This window comes from Lissotriton helveticus, chromosome 1_2 (assembly GCF_964261635.1).
Source record: "Lissotriton helveticus chromosome 1_2, aLisHel1.1, whole genome shotgun sequence".
Lineage (NCBI taxonomy): Eukaryota > Metazoa > Chordata > Amphibia > Caudata > Salamandridae > Lissotriton > Lissotriton helveticus.
The window spans coordinates 303331964-303358995 of NC_136058.1; the positions used below are offsets into that span (position 1 = coordinate 303331964).

At 43.9% G+C, this 27032-nt stretch overlaps 1 protein-coding gene across 2 annotated transcripts in view; it reads right to left on the minus strand.

Annotated features, from left to right (window-relative positions):
* MUTYH (mutY DNA glycosylase) overlaps window positions 1-27032 on the minus strand; it is a 139454-nt gene that overhangs the window by 56465 nt on the left and 55957 nt on the right. For both annotated transcript variants that reach the window (XM_078671784.1, XM_078671785.1), the window contains exons 9-10: window positions 24888-24985; window positions 20382-20526 (exon numbers count right to left, since the gene is read on the minus strand). In XM_078671784.1, coding sequence (XP_078527910.1) covers window positions 20382-20526; window positions 24888-24985 — 243 coding nt within the window. The remainder of the gene's footprint in view (window positions 1-20381; window positions 20527-24887; window positions 24986-27032) is intronic.

Sequence of the window (27032 nt, forward strand, 5' to 3'; positions counted from 1 at the left end):
ACGGAAGAGTTTGTAGACATGATATCACAGCTGGCGTGTCCCCGTGCACTGGTGGCCGAAGATATTGTGAGTCAATATGAGCATGACGCCACGATGGTGAGAGTGGCAGCGGCCCTAGACTCAGGATCCTGGGAAAGTTTCCTGCGCAACGTAAGCGACTGGAGTGAAACTGACCGAAACCGACTGTCTCAAATTTGGCGAGTGCACAACGAACTGAGCAAGGCCAGCAGTGGACTAATCCTGAGAGGGTCGCGGATAGTTATCCCAGCGACACTCCAAGACCAAGCAACCCTGTTAGCACATGAGGGACACCAAGGGACCAGAAGAATGAAGGCGAGAATGAGGGAAAAGGTATGGTTCCCTTACATGGACGAAAAGGTAGACAGCGTGGTAGAAAACTGCCGAGCGTGTCAGCTCACGAGCACACCAGAGTCGCCAGCCCCGGTCATCACGGAGGAGCCATCACCATCTCCATGGAGCTGGATCAGCCTAGATTTTGGTAGTTTCCCGGATGGGAGAGTGACAGTAGTGATGGTGGACAGTTACACCAAGTACCCCGTGGTGGAGCTGGCTGCATCCACAAGTTTCGCAAACATCCACCCGCTGCTTAGTAAAACTTTCGCGCTGTTTGGCATTCCCCGAAGAATCAAAACGGACAATGGCCCGCCATTCCAAGGAGCTGAGTTCAAGGAATTTGTAAAGGAACTGGGAATAAAACATCACAGAATCACTCCACAGTGGCCACAGGCGAATGGGGAGGCCGAGCGTTTTATGAGGACAGTCAACAAAACCCTACGAATCGCCATGGTGGAGGGCAAGGACCCAGAGCTAGCACTGCAGCTGTTTCTGCGAGAATATCGGAGCACCCCACATAGCACAACCCAAAGGTCCCCGTGGTCGTTGATGTTTGCCGGACCAAGGAGGGATCGACTGCCCATGGCGGACAATTGGAAAGTGGCGCCATACCGACCAGCGGCCACCCAAGAACGACGGCGACAGACCAATGAAAGGGCCAGTTACCGGAGGAGGGCTCGAGACAGAGAGCTCTGCCCAGGGGACACGGCGCTGATGCGAACCAGAAGACCGGGAGGCAAGTTCCGCACACCCTACGAGGTTGACCCGTGGGTCATCAAGATGACAAAGGGTACGGCCGTGACAGCACAGAGAAATGACGAAGTAGTAACCCGAAATATATCTTGGTTCAAGCGCATCCCAGCGAGCCAGGACACCCGACAAGATAGTGAGACACAGGAAACGGAGAGGTCGGAGCAAGACAACGAAAACATCCACACCACGGACAGAGAGCGAGCACCTGAACCGATGAGAGGAACACAGCCTGGGTCACAAACAACCAGGGGAGGTGAGAGCTACCATCTAAGACCCAACCCTAGACCCAGTGTAAAACTTGCTGATTTTGTGTGTTGACTTTTGACAGTCCTGTCCCAAGACCAAACAAGGAACCAAGTTGGAATGGGATGTAGCGCTCTAGTGTTTCACGGGTCTCGGCTGAGGCCCGGAAACACATCCACACATTGTAGCACCTTCTGGCCAGGCGTGGCCAGAAGGCTTTAAATAAAGGGACCGGAGTCGCTCGTGACTTCCGGTCCGTACCTGCCAAGCTGAGTGGAGTGTCCCCATCCTTGTGTGTGTGTTGACCGGTGGTCCGTGGCCCGTGAGTCTGGTGGGCCACGAATAGGTAGAGTCCCTACACAAAGTATCCGGAGTGGGTCAGTGCACCCTGTGTGCAAGGAACCAGCAGCGGGCACCACAGTGCAGGATGGCAGCTATTATTAGACTTGGCACTGAACTACAGAGAAGTGCACTGTCCCGCCTGCTCCTCGGGCACCCTTCATTGGGTTTGCCATGCTTCCTTCTGTAATACCAAAAGTAGTGCCTGTTTACTCTGCCCATCTGTCTATGCCGCTCAGTCTATGGTGCGCGTGTGAGAGTCACGCATGCGCACTGACTTCCATGTATTTTACTGTACCCATTTCCCAAAGATGCTTACACTTTTCTGAAATATCCAAGGACTGGAGTTTGAATAGTAAATCTTCCTCTCCTCGAATATTTGTTTTTTTATTGTCTGTGCACCCACCCCTCTAGCTCCATGGGTGGTATAAAAATACAGACACTTCCAAGAGTCATACACAGATGGGGTAGCTTGAACTGTGGGAGCTCCTTTGGGTTTGAGTATATCATGGCCCCAGAAGGCATCCCAGGCTGCAATACATCAGGCTTTTATTGGTGGTCCGTCTGAAGACAAGCCCAAGAAGTGGATATCAAGGTGCACTACCGGTGGCTGTCCACTAGAAGGCGTTGCGAAGACCGGAATAACGCAGTATACACAGTGCGATACCACAGACGTACGTATTGCACTGTAGGCCGTGCACTGAGAGTATCCACTCTTTGGCTCTACATATTGTGTGAGGCACATCAATGCTGTGAGAAACCCAGACAGGTTAAAGAGGAAGGAGCACAGCAAGCACCCACAAAGTTACAAAATAGATATGGCACAAAACCGCAGCTTTTCATACACAGCAGGCTGAAAAAGCACATGGTAAAACGGTTATTTTTGATTTCTTACTATAACCAATACTTAATAGTCCTTCCCCCACTGGATTTTGGGAGTAAAGGTGCAGCAGCAACAGTATTTAACACAATGAGAAGTATTTGTTGAAAACCGCAGCTCAGGAGGATACGAAAGGGTGCAGTACCACAGGCTGGAACTAAAGGGCCCTGTGGAGCCGGTGGATAAGAAAAGGTGCAGTACCACAGGCTGTGACTAGAGGTCCCTGTAGAGTCGGTGGATGTGAAAGAGTGCAGTACCACAGGCTGTGACTAGAGGTCACAGTAGAGTCGCTGGAAGAGAGAGGGTGCAGTACCGCAGGCTGTGACTAGAGGTTCCTGTAGAGTTGGTGGATAAGAAAGTACCACAGGCTGTGACTAGAGGTCCCCGGAAAGCAAGTGAATAAGAAAGGGTGCAGTACCACAGGCTGCGACTAAAGGGCCCTGTGGAGCCGGTGGATAAGAAAAGGTGCAGTACCACAGGCTGTGACTAGAGGTCCCTGTAGAATCAGTGGATGTGAAAGAGTGCAGTACCACAGGCTGTGACTAGAGGTCACAGTAGAGTCGCTGGAAGAGAGAGGGTGCAGTACCGCAGGCTGTGACTAGAGGTTCCTGTAGAGTTGGTGGATAAGAAAGTACCACAGGCTGTGACTAGAGGTCCCCGGAAAGCCAGTGAATAAGAAAGGGTGCAGTACCACAGGCTGGAACTAACGGGCCCTGTGGAGCCGGTGGATAAGAAAAGGTGCAGTACCACAGGCTGTGACTAGAGGTCCCTGTAGAGTCGGTGGATGTGAAAGAGTGCAGTACCACAGGCTGTGACTAGAGGTCACAGTAGAGTCGCTGGAAGAGAGAGGGTGCAGTACCGCAGGCTGTGACTAGAGGTTCCTGTAGAGTTGGTGGATAAGAAAGTACCACAGGCTGTGACTAGAGGTCCCCGGAAAGCCAGTGAATAAGAAAGGGTGCAGTACCACAGGCTGGAACTAAAGGGCCCTGTGGAGCCGGTGGATAAGAAAAGGTGCAGTACCACAGGCTGTGACTAGAGGTCCCTGTAGAGTCGGTGGATGTGAAAGAGTGCAGTACCACAGGCTGTGACTAGAGGTTCCTGTAGAGTTGGTGGATAAGAAAGTACCACAGGCTGTGACTAGAGGTTCCTGTAGAGTTGGTGGATAAGAAAGGGTGCAGTACCACAGGCTGTGACTAGAGGTCCCTGTAGAGTCGCTGGAAGAGAGAGGGTGCAGTACCGCAGGCTGTGACTAGAGGTTCCTGTAGAGTTGGTGGATAAGAAAGTACCACAGGCTGTGACTAGAGGTCCCCGTAAAGCCAGTGAATAAGAAAGGGTGCTGTACCACAGGCTGCGACTAAAGGGTCCTGTGGAGCCGGTGGATAAGAAAAGGTGCAGTACCACAGGCTGCGACTAGAGGTCCCTGTAAAGTCGGTGGATGTGAAAGGGTGCAGTACCACAGGCTGTGACTAGAGGTCACAGTAGAGTCGCTGGAACAGAGAGGGTGCAGTACCGCAGGCTGTGACTAGAGGTTCCTGTAGAGTTGGTGGATAAGAAAGTACCACAGGCTGTGACTAGAGGTCCCCGTAAAGCCAGTGAATAAGAAAGGGTGCAGTACCACAGGCTGCGACTAAAGGGCCCAGTGGAGCCGGTGGATAAGAAAAGGTGCAGTACCACAGGCTGCAACTAGAGGTCCCTGTAGAGTCGGTGGATGTGAAAGGGTGCAGTACCACCGGCTGTGACTAGAGGTCACAATAGAGTCGCTGGAAGAGAGAGGGTGCAGTACCGCAGGCTGTGACTAGAGGTTCCTGTAGAGTTGGTGGATAAGAAAGTACCACAGGCTGTGACTAGAGGTCCCCGTAAAGCCGGTGAATAAGAAAGGGTGCAGTACCACAGGCTGCGACTAAAGGGCCCTGTGGAGCCGGTGGATAAGAAAAGGTGCAGTACCACAGGCTGCGACTAGAGGTCCCTGTAGAGTCGGTGGATGTGAAAGGGTGCAGTACCACAGGCTGTGACTAGAGGTCACAGTAGAGTCGCTGGAAGAGAGAGGGTGCAGTACCACAGGCTGCGACTAGAGGTCCCTGTAGAGTCGGTGGATGTGAAAGGGTGCAGTACCACAGGCTGTGACTAGAGGTCACAGTAGAGTCGCTGGAAGAGAGAGGGTGCAGTACCGCAGGTTGTTACTAGAAGTCCCTGTAGAGTCGCTGGAAGAGAGAGGGTGCAGTACCGCAGGTTGTTACTAGAAGTCCCTGTAGAGTCGCTGGAAGAGAACGGAGGAGAGGAGATGAGTTGGCCCAAAGCCTAGGGCGGTCAACCTGGAATCGGTGGAACTGGGTTCGAGTCTCGGCAATGACGCTGAACATCCAGTGATTCTGGGTAAATCACTTAATCTCCCCGTGTCTAACAAAAATTAATTTGTCCTCATGTAACGCAACTGGTGCTCTGTAAAGCACTCTAATACTCGATACCTCTGGGTCAAGTTCAAGCTATATATAACTATGTAAAAAATTTTTTTTTTAAAGAGTTCAGTACCACAGGCTGTGCCTAGAGGTCCCTGCACGGACGAGGCAGCACTGGATGAATTTGGCATTGTGTAAAGAGCTGTAGCTACAACAGGGGGGCGGTTACTAGATGTGACCAGCAACAGCGTTACAGCTGTTGCTAGAGGTCCCTGTGCAGAGGTCTTCCACCTGTGGTGCACGAGCCCCAGGGGGACGTCAAGGCATGGGAAGGGGGTCGCGTTCTTCATTTGCTGAAAAAAAACGTCCCCGAGGTCACTGGTAGTTAAAATGTTTTCCCTGGACTCTCTCTTGTCCTGAGAAATCGAAGCCAGGCAGACAGCTAAACACGCCTTTCTGCCAGTGTGCTGCTGAAAGAAATGCAAATGTGCACAACTAGTTAATCTGCAAATGTAAAGTATTTGCAGATTAACTTGTTGTGCACATTTGCATTTCTTTCAGGCCAGCAGCACACTGGCAGAAAGGTGTGTTTAGCTGTCTGCCTGGCTTCACAGCACAGAAAGGTGCTGTTGCAGTTAATTGATCAAATCACTTGAAGCTTTTTGAGTGGCAGTGCCAGAGTTTATGGAGCAGTGAAGTGCTTGCCCCATAGGCTACAAAGTCAGCAAAGACTAGCACCCTGACTGAGGAGATGGACAGACTGTGGTGTATTACTATATAGTTAACCCTCCAACCAACACAAACATGTAATTCCTGTCACTCAGTGATAATATCATAATGTGGATTGGATGGAATACTGGTCTAGTCCCACATTGGACACTGCATACTCAAAGCACAATACACCTCCAGGTGTCGTTCACACCACGCCTCCTACTAATAGAACAAGAAGGTGGCCAGCAAGGGTATTGACCTAGACTCTGGAGGCCAGGCCAGAAATGCTCTGGGATGAGGCTTCCAGGCTCGCATCCAAACAGCACAGGATCATTAATTGGAAACCAACTGACGAACAACAAACACCAGAGGACGAGAATGGGAGGCCCAAAAAGCAGTGATCAGAGGGGAATGTATGAGTAAAATACAAGACACAAAATGGAAACTGCAACGTACATTGATACAACAAGAGGGGGAACTTAGATAACTTCAGCTGTTAGAAGTGTTGGACCCAAAACATTACGCAGAGGCATAAGACGGACAGAGAAAGGCAGAGATAACCTGGCAGGCACTAGATAAGTTCATCCGCACTGAAAAAGGTTAGATGCTACACAAGCAGAGAGACAAGTAAAAGAGAGAATCGTCCATTAACCATATTAGCCTTGATTCCACCTTAGCCAAAACACAAACCAGCATTAATGAGTCCTTAACTACAGACATAAACTAATACCAGAAGCTGGTGGGTGACAACAGTGAAAGGGGCACAGAAGTTCTGAATAGCATTAGACTCCCGAAGATATCGGAGGAGCAGTTATAGAATCTGAAAACAGAGATACAGCGAGCAAAGATCTCTGTAGCTTTACGACGACTACCCAACAACGATCAAAGGTGGGCCAGACAGATTTCTCAGAAAACTAGAGGGCCCAAGGACACCAAGGAGACAGGGTACAGTTTAAACAGTAAATAAAGGGATTCCCCTTAGGAGAAATATACCACGTCACTTTCAAAACCACTCTCATAAAATTTGTAACATCTTTTTTGCCAAACTGAGCACCAGGAAATACACAAAGATATATTATCACAATGTACAACACAGCATTATTACATATATATTCTTTTTTTTATATGTATAAACAACTTTAAAAGTTATTTAGGAGCTTGTGCATCGTAAATACCATGCAACGCACCATAAAAACAAACCCATAAAACAAAGATTAAAAAAAGAAAGAAAAAGGGAGAGATAAATAAAACACCAAAGTTAGTGCTGCCTAACAAAAAGTACTAGGATGTACCTATGCAAGGTATAGGGTGACCAGAGGTCCCAGATTTCCCCGGACTGTCCCGGTTTTAAGAGGATTGCCCCGATACTTTTAGGTAAATGTCCCGTTATTTTGGGGACAAAGGTGAGGTCATTCTGCAAAGCATATATGCACTCAATTTACAGGCGCTTCTGAAGAGTGAAATGTTTTAAGTAATTTATCTGTCAGACAGCTGCCTGCTCCAAGGAGAGCTCAGGGTGGAGGGGTTCGTGTACGTACGTGTGTGTGTATATATATATATATATATATATATATATATATATATATATATATACACACACACACACACACACACACACACACACACACACACACACACACACACACACACACACACACACACACACACACACACACACACACACACACACACACACACACACACACACACACACACACACACACACACACACACACACACACACACACACACACACACACACACACACACACACACACACACACACACACACACACACACACACACACACACACACACACACACACACACACACACACACACACACACACACACACACACACACACACACACACACACACACACACACACACACACACACACACACACACACACACACACACACACACACACACACACACACACACACACACAATACATATACAGGCCTAGTGTGCGTATATGTATGTATGTGTATATACAATGCTAAGCATAAAACGGGGCAGGCCAGATATAAAAGTAAGACTAAAGGCTTTAGTTTTACTTTTATGTCTGGCCTGTCCCAGTTTTTGCTTCTTTAAATCTGGTCACCCTAGCACAGCACCACAGGCTGTTAACAGGTGGCCCTGTGCTGCTCGGCACAGCACTGGATGTACCTTTGTAAAGTATCACAAGCCATCAACAGGTGGCAGTACCTCCAGCAGGTGAACAATTATCTCTAACACACTGGAAACAGCACTCAATGACACAATCAAGCGTTGTAGTTCCACAAACAGGGGCTACAGTCTTGCAGTCATACCTACTGAGAGTTAACAGGACACAGACCAGGAAACAGAATTAAGATCGGATTTGATTTACATTACTTAGTGCTGCTTGTGGAAGATTTTAAGTGATGCAAATTAGGAGTCTCACCAAAACTGCTTCGTGTAGTGGTGTGCATGCAAGAGGTCACAATGTTGTGGAAACAAGAGTCAAGGAACCAGAAGAGCTTTTAAGTTTGTGAAGGACGAAGATTCTTTCTGTGAGAGTTAATTGCAAAGAATATGAAAACAACATCAGTTTTCTTAGTTATGTCAGAAAAAATAAAAATAATAATGACAAGCACAGTAACAAAGCCACGTGAAGCTGTGTAAACATTCTGGTAGTGAATGGTGACACACAATCTACTTTTCAGGCGCGGACTAACCGGTTTTCCGCAGGGCATTTCCCCGGTGGGATGAAGCTACTGGAGGCCAGTTAGGCTAGGGGCGGCTGCTGGCGGCTGTGCTCCTTTCTCCAGTTTTCCCAGTAATTACAGCAGGCATAGGGGCCAAGGCCAGGGCTTCAGAAGAGAGGAAAAGAGTGAGGGGACAGACACAGATGAGAGAAGAGGGATAGAACAGTGTTAGTTTGGACACTTTTACCAGAGCAGATCTTGGTTCCTAGTCCGGTCCTGCTGCTTATATCAATTTGGATATTCAGTGTTAAGTTATTAAAATATTAGTGAATTCTCATCCGCCCGGCAAGGTAGATCTTGAAACAATGCTGTGCCAATAAGACTGATTTACCCAAACCCTAATATCTTGGAGGTAATGGTGGAACATCTATTGAGATAAGTAGCCTTTTTTAAAGGTAACATTGTGTAAAAGAAAAATATCTTAAGGCAAAGTGATATTGAATGACCTCAGTTTGTACCATCTTGGAGAAAATGCGCTCATCAGCAGGATGCCTTAAGAAGGTTTGCAGTTGTGCCTCTTGGAGAAGTTGGTTGGTGGGTTTGTATTGACTGTAGATGTCAACAAGGTTAGCAAGCTTTGAGATTTTAAATGTAGGTGCGTAGCGCGGATTGATGTCAATGTGCAAAGAAACTGAAGGTGAATTTAAGGAAGTTGCAAAAGCAAGTGGCAGACACTGAGATCAAAATTAAAGAGTGTTAGTTGAGGTGATAAGTAACCAAAGAAAATTGGGAACTAGGTGAGAGTCAAGCTGCCTGATGGGAGGAAACGAGGGAGCCTCAAGGCTTCTGAACCAAGGTGTGTTGAGCAGTGGATGTTTATATATAGTGAGAATTGATATTTGAACATGTTGATTAGGAGAAGGATGGCAGAGTGCCAGAAGACTCTAAAGTTTCTATATTTGTGGCTCGCAAACACAACACAACTTATGTTGGAATTTTGAGGAGTGAATAATCTTATTAGTTATTACGTTTTCTGTGTTGTTCATGTATTTTTTCATTATTTTGTTGTGAGATAAGCTGTATTCTATTAAGCGGGTATGTGATGGTTCCAGTGCATAGCCACGTATTAAATTCTTAATAAAAAAATCTGAGATTAGACTGTCGGGGTAGTTTAGAGAGGAAGAAAGTTCCACATTTGAGAAGTTATGTTATTAAAGAAAAAAAAGAAAAATGACTGCCGCAACAAGATGTCAGACCTTAGGATGATCAAGAGATCAGCAGGATTGGACTGAAGAGACCTGGAGAGGTCTATCTCAAGAAGAGTGGCTGCGGGAATATATGACCTGTCCTATGGCTAGTGCAAAGACATTTAAAAACTCATCATTACCTGAAGCAGGAGAAGTCAACTAAAGGATGGGGAACAAGGTCTCCGCAGATTTAGCCCTTTATGAGCTGCGGTAGAACATTTTGAAATGTTCGAAACCCAGCTAGCGTGTATTTTGGAAGGTCCACATACACCGAGAGGCTATAGTCTAACTGTGTTCACATTGTAGCTTGAGTGACACATTCAGAGAAACCGATCGTGAGGAGGAGGATATCCTTCTCAAGGCTTTCAACAATGGAAAATGACGTTCCTGTAACAATGGTTCTGACTCTTTCTTTTTCCAGTCTTTGTCATCAGGGATTGCTCTATAAAATGTTTTACTTCCAAACCCAATGGCAGAAAAAAGAATCTGAAGATGGAGGCAATACACTTACAAATTTTTTCTCTCAACATCACAGACTCCGCCTATAACCGGCACCCAAACAATAAAATAGTCAGGAATTCAAACCCAACCACTTGATGGCAGAATAATGCAAAGCATGTGAATCTAGAAGATGTTCTCGATGCGTACTCAACTATACCAAGGCTGTGTAGCAGGCCACCAGGATTCTGACAGCAAAGTTGTAAAACTGTTTTGTCTGAAATTAGCTTTAGGGAGTTGAGACTAATCCAGTTTGGCAATCTGCAGCTTGGGGTTCTTGCAGACAAGTTTGGGAGGTGTAAACTTCCAGGTACAGATAAGAAACAAGGATTAGCAAAGCCAATAGGTCTCACTTTTATGATACAATGGACAAGCTATTCACTTTGCCACAGTTAGTTTGTAATGCATTGTTGACAAAGTAAAAGTCAATATACTGGAAAAAACACAAACACATATCTTAAGGTAATTCCAAATTGAAAAGTGAATTCAATATTTTCATTTTTTATACATGGCATGGTTTATTATTCAAATTTCATGCTGGACTTCCTGAACCAGGTAAGAAACACACATTAGCAAACAAATAGGCCTCACCTTTATAGTATGAGTGCTAAACGTTTCACTTTGATGCTGCTGGTTTGTAAAGCATTGTTAAAAAAAGGTAAAAGACTAAATACAGGAGAAAAAGCAAATATATCTTCGGGTAACTCAAAATTGAAAAGGGGATTCAATATTGTAATTCTTTATAAATGGCATGGTTTATTATTCAAATGTTATGCAAGAAACTGAACAGACTAGTTGCAGGTAATTAAAACAACATACCAGTTTAGGAAGTGTCAAACTTTAAAGGAAAGTGCTTGCTATTTACTTTCCATTGGACTAGAAACTGGAAAAATGCCCCAGCCATTTGGTACTTTGCAGTAGCCTGGTGCGAGGATCTATGAGCCTCTGGGAGAAGAGAAATCTTTTCAGCCACTCTCAGTACACTTTTTGCCTCAACAGCAGGTTGAGTGCTTCATTTTCCTCCTCCTCTAGTAACATAAATTCAGTCTTTGTGAGCCATGGGCAGCGCTTTCATGCCACATGTAGAAGGCAGAAGAAAAAAGAAAAACTAAGATAATTTCTGCTATGACCTGGCAAAATTATAGCTGTTTCTGTGTTTTTAAGAATGTGCCGGGAGGACTGGGGAGCAATATGGAGAGATGGAGAAGGGATGTTGGGGGCAACCAGCACAAGAGGGAGAGCAGTAAAACAAGCAATTCAATGGGGTGCCCAGATTAAATGAGAAACGTATTTCCTCTTGTGAGTGCAAGTCATTCAATCAAAACGATGGTAAAAAACAAGGGGATGCACAAAAACACTTAGAAATGTCCACTCTAAGTATTAGTATTGTACACAAAAAGCCTTCGACAACGGACAGAAGAAACTGTCTCTCTGCGATACCTAAAAAGGATCACCACCTAGTAGCTATTAAACATGGGAAATTAGTGACAAAGTACAGGGCATGAGACTGCTGAATGGCAAGCTTCAAATCCAGAGGAACACAGGATGTGGATAAAAAGAAAAGTGCCTTCTCATCCAATGTACCAAAGATGAAGAAACAAGGAAGGGCTACCTCAGAGATGTTGCAATGAAAATCTGAGTTTTTTAAAAACAAAGTGATGACCAAAAATTGTTAATCATACTACACAGCAGAAATAATTGCACAATGTCTTGGATCACCTGAGAGGAAAAGACGCTCAATTGCTGGAAGACATACAAGAGGATCAACTAGTAGAAATCACCCAACTGCAGGAAGAGCTACAAGAGGATCAACCAGTGGAAGACACCCAAATGCCAGAAGAGAAACAAGAGGATTAATAAGTGAAGGACATCAAGCTGCTGAAAGAGATATAAGAGGACCAATAAGAGTAAGAACTCCAGCTGCTGGAAGAGATACAAGCCTATCAAAAAGTGGAGGACATCCAGCAGCTGGAAGAGCATCAACCAATAGAAGTCACCCAGCTGCTGGAAGAGCTACATGAGGATCAACCAATAGAAGACACCCAGCTGCCGGAAGAGATACAAGAGGATCAACAAGTGGAAGACATCCAGCTCCCAGAAGAGATATAAGAGGATCAACCAATGGAAGACATCCAGCAGTCCCAAGAGCTACAAGAGGATCAACCAATAGAAGACACCCAGCTGCCGGAAGAGATACAAGAGGATCAACCAATAGAAGACACCCAGCTGCCGGAAGAGATGCAAGAGAATCAACCAATAGAAGACACCCAGCTGCCGGAAGAGATGCAAGAGGATCAACCAATAGAAGACACCCAGCTGCCGGAAGAGATGCAAGAGGATCAACCAATAGAAGACACCCAGCTGCCGGAAGAGCTACAAGAGGATCAACCAATAGAAGACACGCAGCTGCCGGAAGAGCTACAAGAGGATCAACCAATAGAAGACATCCAGCTGCAGGAAGAGATTCAAAAGGATCATCTAATGGAAGACATCCAGCTGCCAGAAGAGATACAAGAGGATCAACCAATGGAAGACACACAGCTGCCGGAAGAGAGGCAAGAGGATCAACCAATAGAAGACATGCAGCTGCAGGAAGAGATACAAGAGGATCAACCAATAGAAGACATCCAGCTGCAGGAAGAGATACAAGAGGATCAACTAATGGAAGACATCCAGCTGCTGGAAGAGCTACAAGAGGATCAACCGATAGAATTACCCCAGCTGCTGGAAGAGCTACAGGAGGATCAACCAATAGAAGACACCCAGCTGCCGGAAGAGATACAAGAGGATCAACAAGTTGAAGACATCCAGCTCACAGAAGAGATATAAGAGGATCAACCAATGGAAGACATCGAGCTGCCGGAATAGCTACAAGAAGTTTAACCAATAGAAGACACCCAGCTGCCGGAAGAGATACAAGAGGATCAAACAATGGAAGACACCCAGCTGCCGGAAGAGATGCAAGAGGATCAACCAATAGAAGACACCCAGTTGCCGGAAGAGCTACAAGAAGATCAACCAATAGAAGACACCCAGCTGCCGGAAGAGATACAAGAGGATCAACCAATAGAAGACACCCAGCTGCCGGACGAGATGAACGAGGATCAACCAATAGAAGACACCCAGCTGCCGGAAGAGCTACAAGAGGATCAACCAATAGAAGACACCCAGCTAACGGAAGAGATACAAGAGGATCAACCAATGGAAGACATCCAGCTGATGAAAGAGCTAAAAGAGGATCAACAAATAGAAGACACCCTGCTGCAGGAAGACATACAAGAAGAGCAACCAGTGGAAGACACCCAGCTAACGGAATAGCTACAAGAGGTTCAACCAATAGAAGACACCAGCTGTTGAAAGAGCTACAAGAGCATCAATAAGTGGAAGACATCCAGCTGCAGGCAGAGCTACAAATGAATCAAATGGTAAAAGACACCCAGCTGCAGGAAGACATATAAGATCAACAAGTGGAAGACATCCAGCTGCCGGAAGAGCTTCAACAGGCTCAGCCAGTGGAAGACATTTAAATGCTGAAAGAGCTACAAAAGAATCAACCAGAGTAAGACAGTCAACTGCTGAAAGAGCTGCAAGAGGATCAACCAGAGGAAGACACCCAGCTGCCAGAAGAGATACATGAGGATGAACCAGTGAAAGACACGAAACTGCCAGAAGAGATACACACATCTGTTGAAAGAGCTTCGGGAGGATCAGCCAGTGGCTCCACAGGACATCCTCCACCCAGTATATGAACCTTGAAACTACAGTTAGTTGCTTCTTTCTATGCAAATAAGATTTCAGGAATAAATGAATGAAATGCTGGGTGCCGGGCTTGGCATATATTTAACTTTAGAAATACCAACAAAATTGTATTATATTGAGACTATTCTTATATTTTGTTTGTGTATTGTTCGATGGTATTTTATTATATTTTCCCATAGGTGCCAGACTCTTGCTCATGGGATATCAGAGGGGGCTGCACTGTAATTATTTTTAACACATTATTCCAGTAGGAGGGTATAGATCTGCTTTCTATAGTATAATTAGGATATACAGAGTAGAGGTGACCCGGGACTTACTTTCTAAATTGATCACATGCTTTAAGACGGATCAGGTTCCCCGGCTGACGATCATCTCTGTACTTCCTTTTTCTGGTCTGTGCGCTGTGCTATCACACCGCCATCTCACTCATAGTGTGCCATGTTTGGTCCTAATGAGGTATGTGAGGATTTTCAAATTAAAAACATGGGCAATTTAGCTCATCTACCCGCCAGCCCTCTGAGGCTAGTAAACCCATACTTCCTCCTTCATCTACAGGGTACCTTTCCTGATATCTGCAGCTGATGCCATGCTAGGCCTCCTCTCCATCACATCACAGAGTGCTCTCTCTGAGCAAACCAGAATGCTACATAGACCCACAGGGATGCTCTATTCTTACCCTCACTTGTACCTGTATCATTAAAATACACCACTTGCAAAAAAGGAGGATGGGTTCATATATACATCTGTGTTTCAAAAAATAAGTTAATGACAACCATGTACACACTGTATGTAGAATTTTTTTTTTAAAAGATGGTTACAATAACTGGGTATGGTAGAGAAAGTTATGGCAGGCTGTATGGTAGCTAACAATACTATTGTACATCAAGTGCCAAAGAGCAGCCACGGCTGGAGGAGTACAGGGTTACTTAAGCTTGGTATGATGATGCAAAAAAAGTTCTTAAACTGAACACAATGATTTTTTAGGATCTACTTCTAATGTATAGGGGTACTACATTCAGGGCAGTGGAGGACAGAAAATGATTAAGGACAGCCAGAGAACCAAGGGTGTTGGAAGAAGTGAGATGATGTTGCATTAGTGAGCAGAGCGTATGGTAGGCTGTGTAGAGAGCGAGGACTATGTCTATAACACAGCAAAGCCATATGTAGATTTGAATGAGGACAGAAATTGGTGAGGGGTCTGTTTTGCCCTGAGAAAATCATAAGCTTTGTGTCTGTCAAAGTATATAGGAGTGCAGGGTACAGGAAAGTGAAACAGTGCAACAGAGTAAACCTAGCAAACTTGCATGCTTTCTTAGGGAGATGCCAAAGTATTGAGAGGCATTTGAGGGGCTCCTTGGAGTATTCAAGATTTCTGTATTAGGTACCACTGATTAAGGAAGTAAGGCTGTGGAGGGGAGTACCAATACTGCATCTGTTTTGAAGGTCGCAGTAGCAGAGGTTATCTGAGAGAAGAGGGGCATGCTGCTTTTGAGTTTACCTCCAGAGTGAAGGCAGGGTGAAGAAAGTGTAACATCTACGGAAGAGGGGATGGAAAGAGGATGCTGTTACCAGACGTCACTATGGAAATGTAGAGCATTTTGGTTTTGGATGTGGTCATACATTAATCAGTGCAGAGACAATTTTTGAAATGCAGCAAAAGGGATGGGGAGGAGAAGAACATTTGGGTGCCAATCTTCAATAGGTGATAGGAAAAGCCAAATGAGAACATTATGTCACAGAGTGAGGTGTAGGTGCCGCAGAGCAAAGGGCCCCAAATCAGAGCTACCGGCAGCGCGAAGTAAGCAATAAGGCAGAGCACCCCAACATAGTGAATGACCGTTCAGTGAACTCAGCAGCCCATGACTCCAAATTATGACATGTTTGGTAGGAGTGCGACCTGGACAACATGATGAAGGCACTACATGGGTCTAAAGGAATGAGGACAGAAGACAACTGATTGCAGTAGGCAGCCAAACCCCTGTTTTCCACTATCATAAGCCGAGTCGGACTGACTTATAAGGCAACCCAGCAGTATTCGAAGGATTGGTCTCACAGATCAGTATTTGGGCTGTTTTTTGGCTGTTTGAGGGATAGTTTTATGGTCTGATGTGCTGTTTTTTTCAGTTGAATTCCCTAAAAATTAAAACTAACATTGTCTGCAGCAAGTTCATATCCGTGCAGTCTTCCATACCTTGCAAAACGGACATAACTTGCAAACACAGGACACTTTTTTAGGTATCTACTTCATTAATGTGGGCAACTTTTATTGTCTTTCTTAATTCAGGAGATAAAATGCCATAAAAGTACAATAAAACAATATCCATAATTTCAGAATAAAATTCCAATTCATTTTTTTGGAGGTGGAGGTATAACACATATATATTAAAAAAAACTAGATGATTCAATCATTAAGAATGTTTGCATGTTAAATCAGTTAGCCATAGACAGGGCGCCCGGGAAAACCTGAACCCAGCAACTATTTTTTGTAACTTATTAAAAGCGGTTTCAAATCGGCTCAAGATATTCTGCAAGTCCATAGGGAATTTTGAGATGAAAAGAATATCATCTGTGAACATTAAGGCTAAAGCCTTGATGTTCCCCAATATGGGTACATCTCCATCACAATTGTCCAGGAAAGTTGTAAGATCATTCATGTAGAAAGAAAACAAGGGGGGAGACAGCATGCATCCCTGCCTTACCCTGCAGTCTACAGAGAATGGAGTTGTAAAACTACCTGCTGGTCCACACCGAACTTGGGCATAGTTGCTCTAGTGGAGCCTAATTAAGGCGGACAATAATTCCGATGGGACGCCCATGGCAGACAAAATTCGCCAAAGGTTGCGTATCAGGCCCATGTCAAAGGCGGCCCGTAAGTCAACAAAAACAGTATACAAACTACCACCATCCAAGACTACAGTTTTCCAAGAAATGAACAGAAAGCGGAAGACTTGATCGATTGTGCTTACTCCCTTTCTAAAACCTGCCTAGAAAGGAGGTTAGAATCTTAAATTCATCCATCAATGAATGGATACTGTTTAAGAGAATAGTACAATAGAGTTTCTGGGAGCAATCGATCAGACTAATTGGACAATTGTTGCAGGGGTCGTCGGGGTGCTTTTTATGAATAGGGTTCATTTCATTCCATAACCATTTATGGAGAATGTCTGCTCCTTTTAAGATGTTATTGAACAGGACCACAAAATACAGGGCCCACACTTTCCGATTTTGTTTGTAAAGAACACCGGGTATTTTGTCCAGACAAGGTGCTATGTTGCAACCTGTTTTACCCAATCCTAAATTTACATCCTCAAATTAGATGGGAATGTGTGTTGATGTCTGTGACAGATTTCCCTCGTCCTTTAGTAATATATCCAGCATCAACACTTGTTGTGAATCACCACCACCCTCCAGTGAGTACAAGGAAGCAAAGTGGGAGACCCAGTCATCAGCAGCAATATTCGACAATCTCTCAATCTAATTTGGCCCGTACAAGTAGACTTGTACGTAGCCCTCAAAATTGCAATTTCTTCGGTCTTGATTTTCAATTGATGACACGAGTGCTTGTCTAGCATTCATGCAATTTATACTGACCCACAGCTGCGAGGGTGGCTGCTAACAGGTTTCTTCGTTTTTGCATAGAATATACCTCCTTGAGATCGATAAACAGTTATGAATTATGGAGTTAGATGTAGGACACCAGTTCCCTGTATAGTCCCAACCCTTCTTGCATATATCGCCAAGGCTAGCGGCTGCTAAAGTGTACATCTTGCTCATCTGAACTGGTGAGTCCTTCACTTTGTCCCATTTTATTCTACACCTGTTGCTAGTAACAACTATATTTGGGTCTGAACAATCCTGCTGCTGGGGTTTCAGACCTAATATAGCAAGATCTATCTCAAGTTGAAGGGCATTTGGATTGCTTCAATCCGATCTATTACAGCAAAATCAACAAAGAGGGGCCATAGACGAAAGTCTATTACGATGCAATCGATAAGACAAGTACTTGGAAGGTGATTAAAGGTATGCTTTCCCTGACAATCTGATGGGGATTTCTCATTCACAGCTCAAATCCCTGCACTTAACGTCTAAGCATTCATTTGTAAGGTCAAGGCTGACCATTTCTTAATTGGGGCTAAGGTCAGCCTGGGGATTACCCACACTGTATCCACCTCATACAAGAAAACTCACCATCATCATTCAGGTGTTCAAACTGGCAATTAATGTCCCCACCACAATTCTTTTAGCCTGTACTAGGTATAGTTGTCAAGTGAGATGATAACTCCAGTATGGAAGATTCCCAAGCCGATCTCAAAGGTCTGAGATACACATTAAAAAATAGACACACACAAGACGTCAGGGGACGGCACTGGGATCGCTTTTATTGCACCGGGAGTATCTGCAAGGACCCAAGTGGTCAGCTCACCAGATGGTCTACCCCTACCCCTCGACCCAGCATCTTCATGGAAACTGATATATCCAGCCCGATATGGAGGTTTGAGGGCCCAAGTTTCATGAAAGAGGCAGATGGTGAGATGGTCAATAAAGTTGGTTCAGGTGGGAATAATAAACTTGGGTTTCAGGCCAGCAATATTCCAAGATAGTAGTTTAAACTTGGACTTACCACCGAAGGGTTTGCTACATGGGATTTCTCTACTGGCTGGGTCCTGTGAAGCATCACTCTCACCATCTCCACTGGGTAGTTCACTTTTATTGTAGGGCTTAGACATATTTTATACTCCAGACCAACCCTGGTCATAAGGCTGACTCAAAAGACTACTAAAGGTCTGGAGTAATGGAATAGATGGGCCAGAAATGGGGAAAATAGAGATCAAGTAGAGTGGATAAGGAAGGAGACTTCTGGTGTCTTCCACACAACACTATCCTTGAGCCAGAGCAAAAGCATGTTGTGAGTAAACTAACTTTGGTATTTAGGAGGTAGATGGGATGAAGCAATGGGAGCAGAAGAGGGCAGAAGAGGAGAAGGAAAGAAGTAGAGGTTGTTGAGCATTGGGGGGTTATCAATTGAGACTCATATAAGGTGTCCACACAGGAGTGCATCATGCAGACCCCTGATCGAAACAGAGGTACAGAGGTGGTTGTTGGAGCGGTACTTGCTGATCCTATTCATTCCCAGTTATTCTAGGGTGTGAAGGAGAATGGGAGGGGGTATAAGGTGGCAGACAGGTGAAGTAGACGGGTCGGTTTAGAGTTTTTATTAATGAGCTTATAACTGCTAATTTAAAACAAGAGCCATAGATGCCTGCATAGACCAGATGAATAGGCAGGATAGCATCCGAGTCCTAGGTAGGTGAGGAGTTTGATGATTTAGGGTAGAAGGGCCTGAGGTATGTAAAGAATGCAAACCAATATATCAAGAGCCCCCAAGTACGGTCCTTGGAAATGGAGGTGTGTCATTCCATCAATATAAATCTCAAAACAAGTACGTGATTACATCACTACACCTATACATCGTGCCTTTTCAATTACCCTTCAAAACTGGATTTCTGAAAATCCTACATCACAACCATCAAAAATAGGGTTTCTGCTCTTGCTCATGTGCAAGTTTGACCTGCCAATATTTGATCCTCCAAAACCAGGTGGCTCCTCTGCCTCACTCTTATCTATTCTGAAACACATATCTCAAATCAACAATATCCATTTTTATACGCTCTTTCTCCACTCCACTTAAGCAAAATAAACACATATCTGCAGGCCATGGCCATCTAAAATGAACCTTCTTTGCAGACTTGATTTCAGAAATGCAGCAATAGAAGTTCCTCTCAAAGCAACTACGCACTCAGAGAACAGATTGATTACTTCTAGAAACCACATTTACCACACCCTCTAGAAACACTGTTGGCTATCTTTTTGTGTTAAGCCAGACCTAAGTAACCCTGCTTGGCTTTAGATAAGCGTGTAACCCTCTAGCGGAGCATCAATACTACTATTTCTTGAGACAATCTAGTGCCACTTATATCTTGAGCACTCATCTCATTTGTAACTTTTGCTAGTGGATAGCATGAATTTCTTTTATTATTATTTACTCTTGCTCCCTCTATGTTACTATGAATAGCATCAAAATATATGTAAACTGGATAAATATCTCCAACTGCAGGTGAGCTACATAAAAATCTTAAATAAAAATAAAACAGACAAATGTAAAATAGCAGACACATCTACTTCTGCTTATTGGGTGTGAGTTTTCAGTAGTCCATAGACTAATGGGACCTCACACAATAACTTTTGGGCCTAATCGTATCTAACTGATGGAGATACCTTCATCCCGCATTCTAGAAACAAGGGAATTTTTTCCAGCAAAAGTGTTTCAAAAGTAGGGAACACCATATACCGGGTAGTATGGAATGAAGTAAAAGAAAAACCTACACTACTTGGGGTATAAACATGAAAACATATCCTCTTAAGTTTGGTGTACCGATTAAACTTAATATATGTTAATTAACAGTGCGTGTACAATGTTGACAATCTGTTGATGGCTACCTAGGCCCCAAAGGAAGTTCATACTGTACCCGTCCATAAGCCCGACAGAGGCTCTTGATGGGGCACTCCCGACAGAGAGCGGCTTTGGGGGTGCACACCATTGCACCCAGCTCCATTAGAGCTTGATTGAAGTCCCCGGGTCTGGAGGGATCCACTATAGAGTTGGCGAGGTGCCTAGGGAGTAGAAGAAGTCTAGTTAGGGGCATGTAAAACACAAGAACACTGACTGACTTTGTAGCCTAAAATGTGGATACCCATTAATGGATGGCAAAGCTAACAGCTACCAAAAACAAGATTTAATAAATCAATAATCACAGACGGCACAAATCAAAATGTTTAATAGTTAGAAATATGTCAGGTTGGGGAAGTTAATTCGGAGACTCAGACATGGAGAGCCTCAGTTGGAGGATGCACATAGATTTATGTCGAAAAGGGCATTTAGGAGATGAGAAGACTGCACCGCTGTCTGCAAAGAGAAGACATGGTCAAGCAGATAGCAGATCTTCATAATTCTTTCGACAAAACTACTAAACCTGTGACTAAACGTTCATTGATAGTTTCCCAAGACAAATACTTTTTCGATTACAGTTAATGCCCACTGAATAGGAGAATACCCATCATAAATCTTTACCAAAGTAAAACATTTAACGCTACCTCAACGCAGATCAAACAGTCAAATAATGCAGGATCATGGGGAACACAGGTCCTCAAAAACAGCCAAAGCTGGAGTCAGAGGAACATTAAAAGGGCATTGAAAGTCTTGTGGCAAGCTTGCAGGTTCACACCAGAGGAGTAGTGGGGTGTCTGCTGAGACATTAGAGAGCAGTCTTCTTTCCAGCTGAAAATTTAAAATTGCATTAATTCTGTCAATTGCGCCCTATCTTCAAATTCTCAAGTTATATTTTGAACGATCAAAAACTGAAGTATGTATTCTGTACAGCATATTGCTGCTTCATCTCTCTGAGTTCACGCTTTATAAATACCGATCACTCATACATATGAAAATGCATGCAAAAAGCAATTCAGTGGCCGATGAATCTGAAGATACATGTATAGAATAATTTCTACTGCATACATTAAAAAACTAGGATAGAAGCCGGTTTCTCAGCCAGATGTTTCCAGAAGGGAACCTGTCCAGTCTGTCAGCAGCAAAATGAGATCTATGCATTAGGAGGCTTCGCACAGCACTTGTTGCACAGTATTTTTTTTTTTTTATGTAGCTTATAAAGCGCGCAGCTACCCCCTGAGGGGTGTCCCGGCGCTGGAACCTGAGTCTTTAGAGGGGAGAGAAGGAACGGACAGGGGAAGTGACATGATAAATCAGAATCTAGAAAAGAGCCAGGTTTTGAGTCTGGCCCGGAAAACAGATTCAGAGGGGCAGAATCTGAGCTCAACTGGCAGGGAGTTCCATAGTTTTGCAGCAATGACGCTGAATCCTCTGCCACCCATTCTGGAAAGTCTAAAGCGGGGGGAGATCAGAAGGCATAGGTCATTGGATCTCAAGGATCTGATGGACCGGGATATTGAGACTCGTTTTTTTAGATAGTTTGGTCCGCGGTCATTAATGGCTCGATGAGTCAGGGTAAGGATCTTAAACTGAATTCGGCTGGCCACAGGTAGCCAGTGCAGTTCCCTACGATATGCGGCGACTGACTGACGATAAGAAATGTTACCAATCAGCCTCGCCGCCGCATTCTGGACAATCTGCAGCCGGTCAATAAGGTATTGGGGAGCACCGGCATACAGGCTATTAGCATAGTCCAGGTGGGACGTGATGAGAGCGTGGGTAACTGTCCGGCGGGAATCCAAAGGGAGATAGGGGAGGATTTTCCTGATCATGCGTAGCTTCAGGAAGCAGGCCGATGTCACTTTTTGAATCTGAGTCTTGCATGATAAGGAATCATTGAAATGGAAGCCCAGGTTGCGGGCCGAATGGACGGGAGAGGGGGCGGGATCGAGTGCCGCGGGCCACCACCAGGAGGAGGGGATGGAGTTCTTCTGGTTAAAAAACAGCACCTCTGTTTTGTCCGCGTTGAGTCTTAGATGGTTTTCAGACATCCAATCGCTGATGATGTTAAGACACCGGCGGAAGTTGGAGAACGCGGAGTCAGAGTGGTCTTCCAACAATTGGGGACACGAAAGAGTGCCCAAGGGGGCTCAAGGCTGCAGCAACACATATGACAACCAATACCGTTCTGATAACGAACTTGGTCATACATGCTTTTAAAAGGGAAACTGAACATTCTTGCACTGCTTGAATTATTAAATATTAATGTGAGAAAATATAAAACAATAACCTGGAAGAGTAATTAGAGTTATGGATTATGGGCAGGCTAGCGACAATCAAGATGGAAGCAATCCCTAGAATTCTTTTCTTATTTCTCTACTCTTTCAAAAAAAACACAGAGTGGTCAACAATTCCACTTGGGTATGCAAAAAGCCAAGGATCGCTGGGCATTGGGTGAGGGTGCTGATAAGAAAAGGGAGAATATTGTGAAGTACTTTCAAGTTGACTAAATCCGCACCATGCCTGAGTTGAAAAGACCAAAATAAGAACAACAGTGGTGCTACATAGACCAATTTATAACTGAGTTTTAGCTTAAGGAAGTCAAAGATCTATTGGTTTGCATTAACACTATCAATGTGACACAGCCACACTGACTGAAAGGATCCAGTAACCCACTGACATGGATGTTATTTCTTAAGATATACCCCTGCAAACGATTGTATTTGTTGCATGAGCTATGCCAAAATATAGAAAGAATGACATTTTTATGTTTGTCCTTTCAATAGTGCGTCCACTTGAAAATATGAACGGCATGCATATTTCATAAACCATTAGATTTTATGCTCAGGGCATCCTCGGTTGGGCTGTCTCAGTAGGTGCATTTAGTTTTCTGGCAGTGATGAGTTATTGTCTGTATTACAAGGGGGCTGAAACAGAACTGCTGATGAGCAAGGCACGCAAAAACCTTGCCAAGCTACTTCTTTCATTTCTAAGGAAAAGGGGGCAGGACTTGTGGCCAGTATGGACAGTCATGTTTTTTGGCCTGGACACTGAAAGGTCACCATTAATTACATCTTGAAGCTATTTCAGAACTCACCAGTTACCCTGGTTCCAGATGGTATTATTTAACTGAGCTTTATCAAAAAGAGATTCCTTTCTGTGTATTGATCTTTCAATTAGTGACCATGAGGCCTACACATTTAAGTCAATTCTTATTGCTTTGTGATTATAGTTTTAGTTAACATTAGTACTCCACACTAGAATATCATTCTTTGTTACTCTCAAAGTTTTATTTTTTTAAAGAAAATATTTATATTTGTAAACTTTGTATAGAATTATAAACACTTAAAATTATTAAAAGGGTGCTCTGTTACACTCTTAACCACTTTCTAACAATTCCAAGTTACGGTATCTAATGCAGAGTCACACCAGATTAAAAATCCCTACATCCCTATACTTCAAAAAGATGTAAAAATCTTTGGTTTTAAAATTTCGTCTGTCCTGAGGAAGGTGCCACAAATGTAACCTACGCACCGAAACGCGTCGACAATGGGACTTTTTACTGTATATGAATTGTTTGTATTGTGTACCTAATTTGAATATATAAAAACTTTTTAATCTGGTGTGACTCTGCATTAGATACCGTAACTTGGAATTGTTAGAAAGTGGTTAAGAGTGTAACAGAGCACCCTTTTAATAATTTTAAGTGTTTATAATTCTATACAAAGTTTACAAATATAAATGTTTTCTTTAAAAAAATAAAACTTTGAGAGTAACAAAGAATCATATTCTAGTGTGGAGTACTAATGTTACCTAAAACTATAATCACAAAGCAATAAGAATTGACTTAAATGTGTAGGCCTCATGGTCACTAATTGAAAGATCAATACACAGAAAGGAATCTCTTTTTGATAAAGTTCTTGATACCCAGTCCTTTCTGGTCCCTGGGAAACTCTCTTCTTTTGGAGATTATTTAACTGAGACCATGGGAAATTAGCTTTTTTTTAAACGTAACATAAACAACCAGATATTACATTTTGACTACCGAGACAACTCCATCCACAGTCCTCCCACCTTCTTTAACCCCAATCTCCTCATGCACAAACAATGAGTGTGTTGTGTAGTTCTACCATCTTTGCTGAACTGCACACAAAGATGTTGGGGCCAGCAAGGCTGTCCAGCCTGCTGCAGCTGCGGAAACCCCATTAAAGCCGCATCCTAGGACAAAAGATCACCCGAGATAATGGCATGTTACCACCAGCCCGAACAGCCTTGTATAGAATTCCCACTGGAGAAGCAGAAGCAATAAAGGACCCAAGCAAACCTTGTGTTGCGAGTAATGTTTTGTACAGCAATTTCATGGAGGATGCATGGGATGGCAGAGGTTGGAATGGTACTCCTTGAGCCTTTGGGGAGCTGGGTGGCAAGACAGATTCGACCCTCTGATCTGGGAGGTTGCTTGCTCATAAACTGGAGTTACTGCATCATTGGCTACTAACTCTTCCTTGAAGTGAACATAACATCTTACCAGAGCCCATCTGTGACTGCAGGGCTCCCAGAGTCAGCACCAATGGCACGGGCTCGGCACAGGACACGGACCACATTCCCATCCACGACCCCGGTCACCTAACATGATAGGAAGGAAACATAAGCACTTTAAATTAATGCCCATAAAGAGGAAATATGTTATTAAAGCATTAGAGCTATACAAGTTCCCAGGATGATTTAGCTAGTGATTTTATCGTGTTTTTCACCTCCACTCATATAAAACCTCATTTATGAACAGTGGTGGGATAAAATAAAAGCTTATCTACCAATTTGAAAACATGTAAAGGCCAGAAACACTGGCTGTCACAGTGAACTATTGCCCTAGTTAATCTGGATGCAAAATTATTTACTAGACTCCCAGCCACACAGATTGAAAGCATTTTACCATATAGGGTAGACCCAAGTAATTGGATTTCGGGAAAGAAGAGCGACCTATGACAACACAAGAGTAGTTAAACTTATTGTACACTTAGGCACATGCAAGAAACCAAAGGTGAGTAAAAAACTTGATGCAAAAAAAGCCTCTGCCAGTCAGCTGGTCTTTTGGGAAACGAGCGCTGCGTTAATGGGTCCCATAGAAAATTTAGACGGGATGGTAACTACCAGTTACAATGCACCCACAGAAGTAATACGCCTAAAAAGGCAGAACTTAAATAATAGAATCACACAAAGAAAACAACACAGTTTCCAACTGTCTTCAAGGATTGAGTGTTGAACCATCGGAGATGGCAATTCCTAATAATGAGTTGATGAAGGGAATTACTTTTCAGATTTCATCATTGTCTCATTAAAACAACCAATGACCTCAAACATCCAATTAAAATAGAGATTGGAAAGATATGTGGCTGCCTCGGGCGTGATGCAAATTCAAAATGGCCAGACTTTTTCCGGAATAACTGCAACTGAATGAATTGGAAAGGATAGGCTATTTAAATCAATAGACAAAGGAATCAAATACTTAATAATCATCTTAAGAAAATAATTAAGTGAGGTATGTTAACAATTGTAAGACTTTTAGAAGATATAAATAAAGACAGAGTAAAATGTAAAAATAAAAGTGATGTGGTTTGGTAAAATAGAAGCAATATTAAATATATTTTTAAAAAGTGCAAAATGTTTTCCCATAAAACCCAATATATGGGGGGCTGGGGCTGTGGGGAGGGGGGAGAGATAGGTTTTTTTAAGTATTGCTTGGTTATACAATAGCCTGTTTGTGCTTGCAAAGAAAAAAGTCGATTGCCTTTCAGATACTGTAATATTTTTAACCTGCAGATGTCCCTGGAGTACAGGGCCCTGCATCGTATGTGCAGGCTGACAATGCAATCTGTTATATAAAAAAAAAAACAATATACACCATGCAACTTAAATTAATCAGATTCATGTGGAGTACTGCAACTTTTGGTGCCCAAAATGCAAAGGCGTTTTGACATTAATTTGCACACTGGGTTTTACATAAATGGGCTTAGACGGCTCCAGATAAACCCTGGGTGCACTGACGGGTAACATGGATGACAATGTGGGACATTTGATGCATCACCAAGAGAGACTGGCTACTTGACTGGCATAAAGGTGCAATCAGTTCCACACACAATAATAAGGTGAAGGAGGACAGTCCTACTTTAACCTCCTATATAATAGACTTTATACACAAAGAGAAGCAGGAGTAATAAAAATGTCGCTTTTTAGACGAGGTGAAGAGACAACACACACAAGTTAGAAAAATTGCCCTCAAACTGTGGCCCTCCCAGTGCACATGCGCTAGGAGGGACACAGTTTCCGAGACGGACTCACCTTGATGAATGTGTGACTACAGGGAGCCGTTCTCACTCCCCCGCCAGGTCGAACACGATTTCCAGTGGAACTCTGTGATTTCACGTAGTATGGTTACAACAGCTGCACGTCCTGCGTACAAACACAAGCTGTGACCCCGATCTACCCCTTAAGGTAGGAGAGAGGGGGAGAAATTTAGGGATCTATGTAGTCCTGATGAGAGCCGGTAAAGACGCAGCATCCAGCTGAAACATGTCGACAGTCTTGCAGATTGGAGGGGTAAAAGGTCCATTATAGACCAACATACCACCATCCACTGGTTGATAGAAACCATTTTAACCCTAACCAGGGAGTC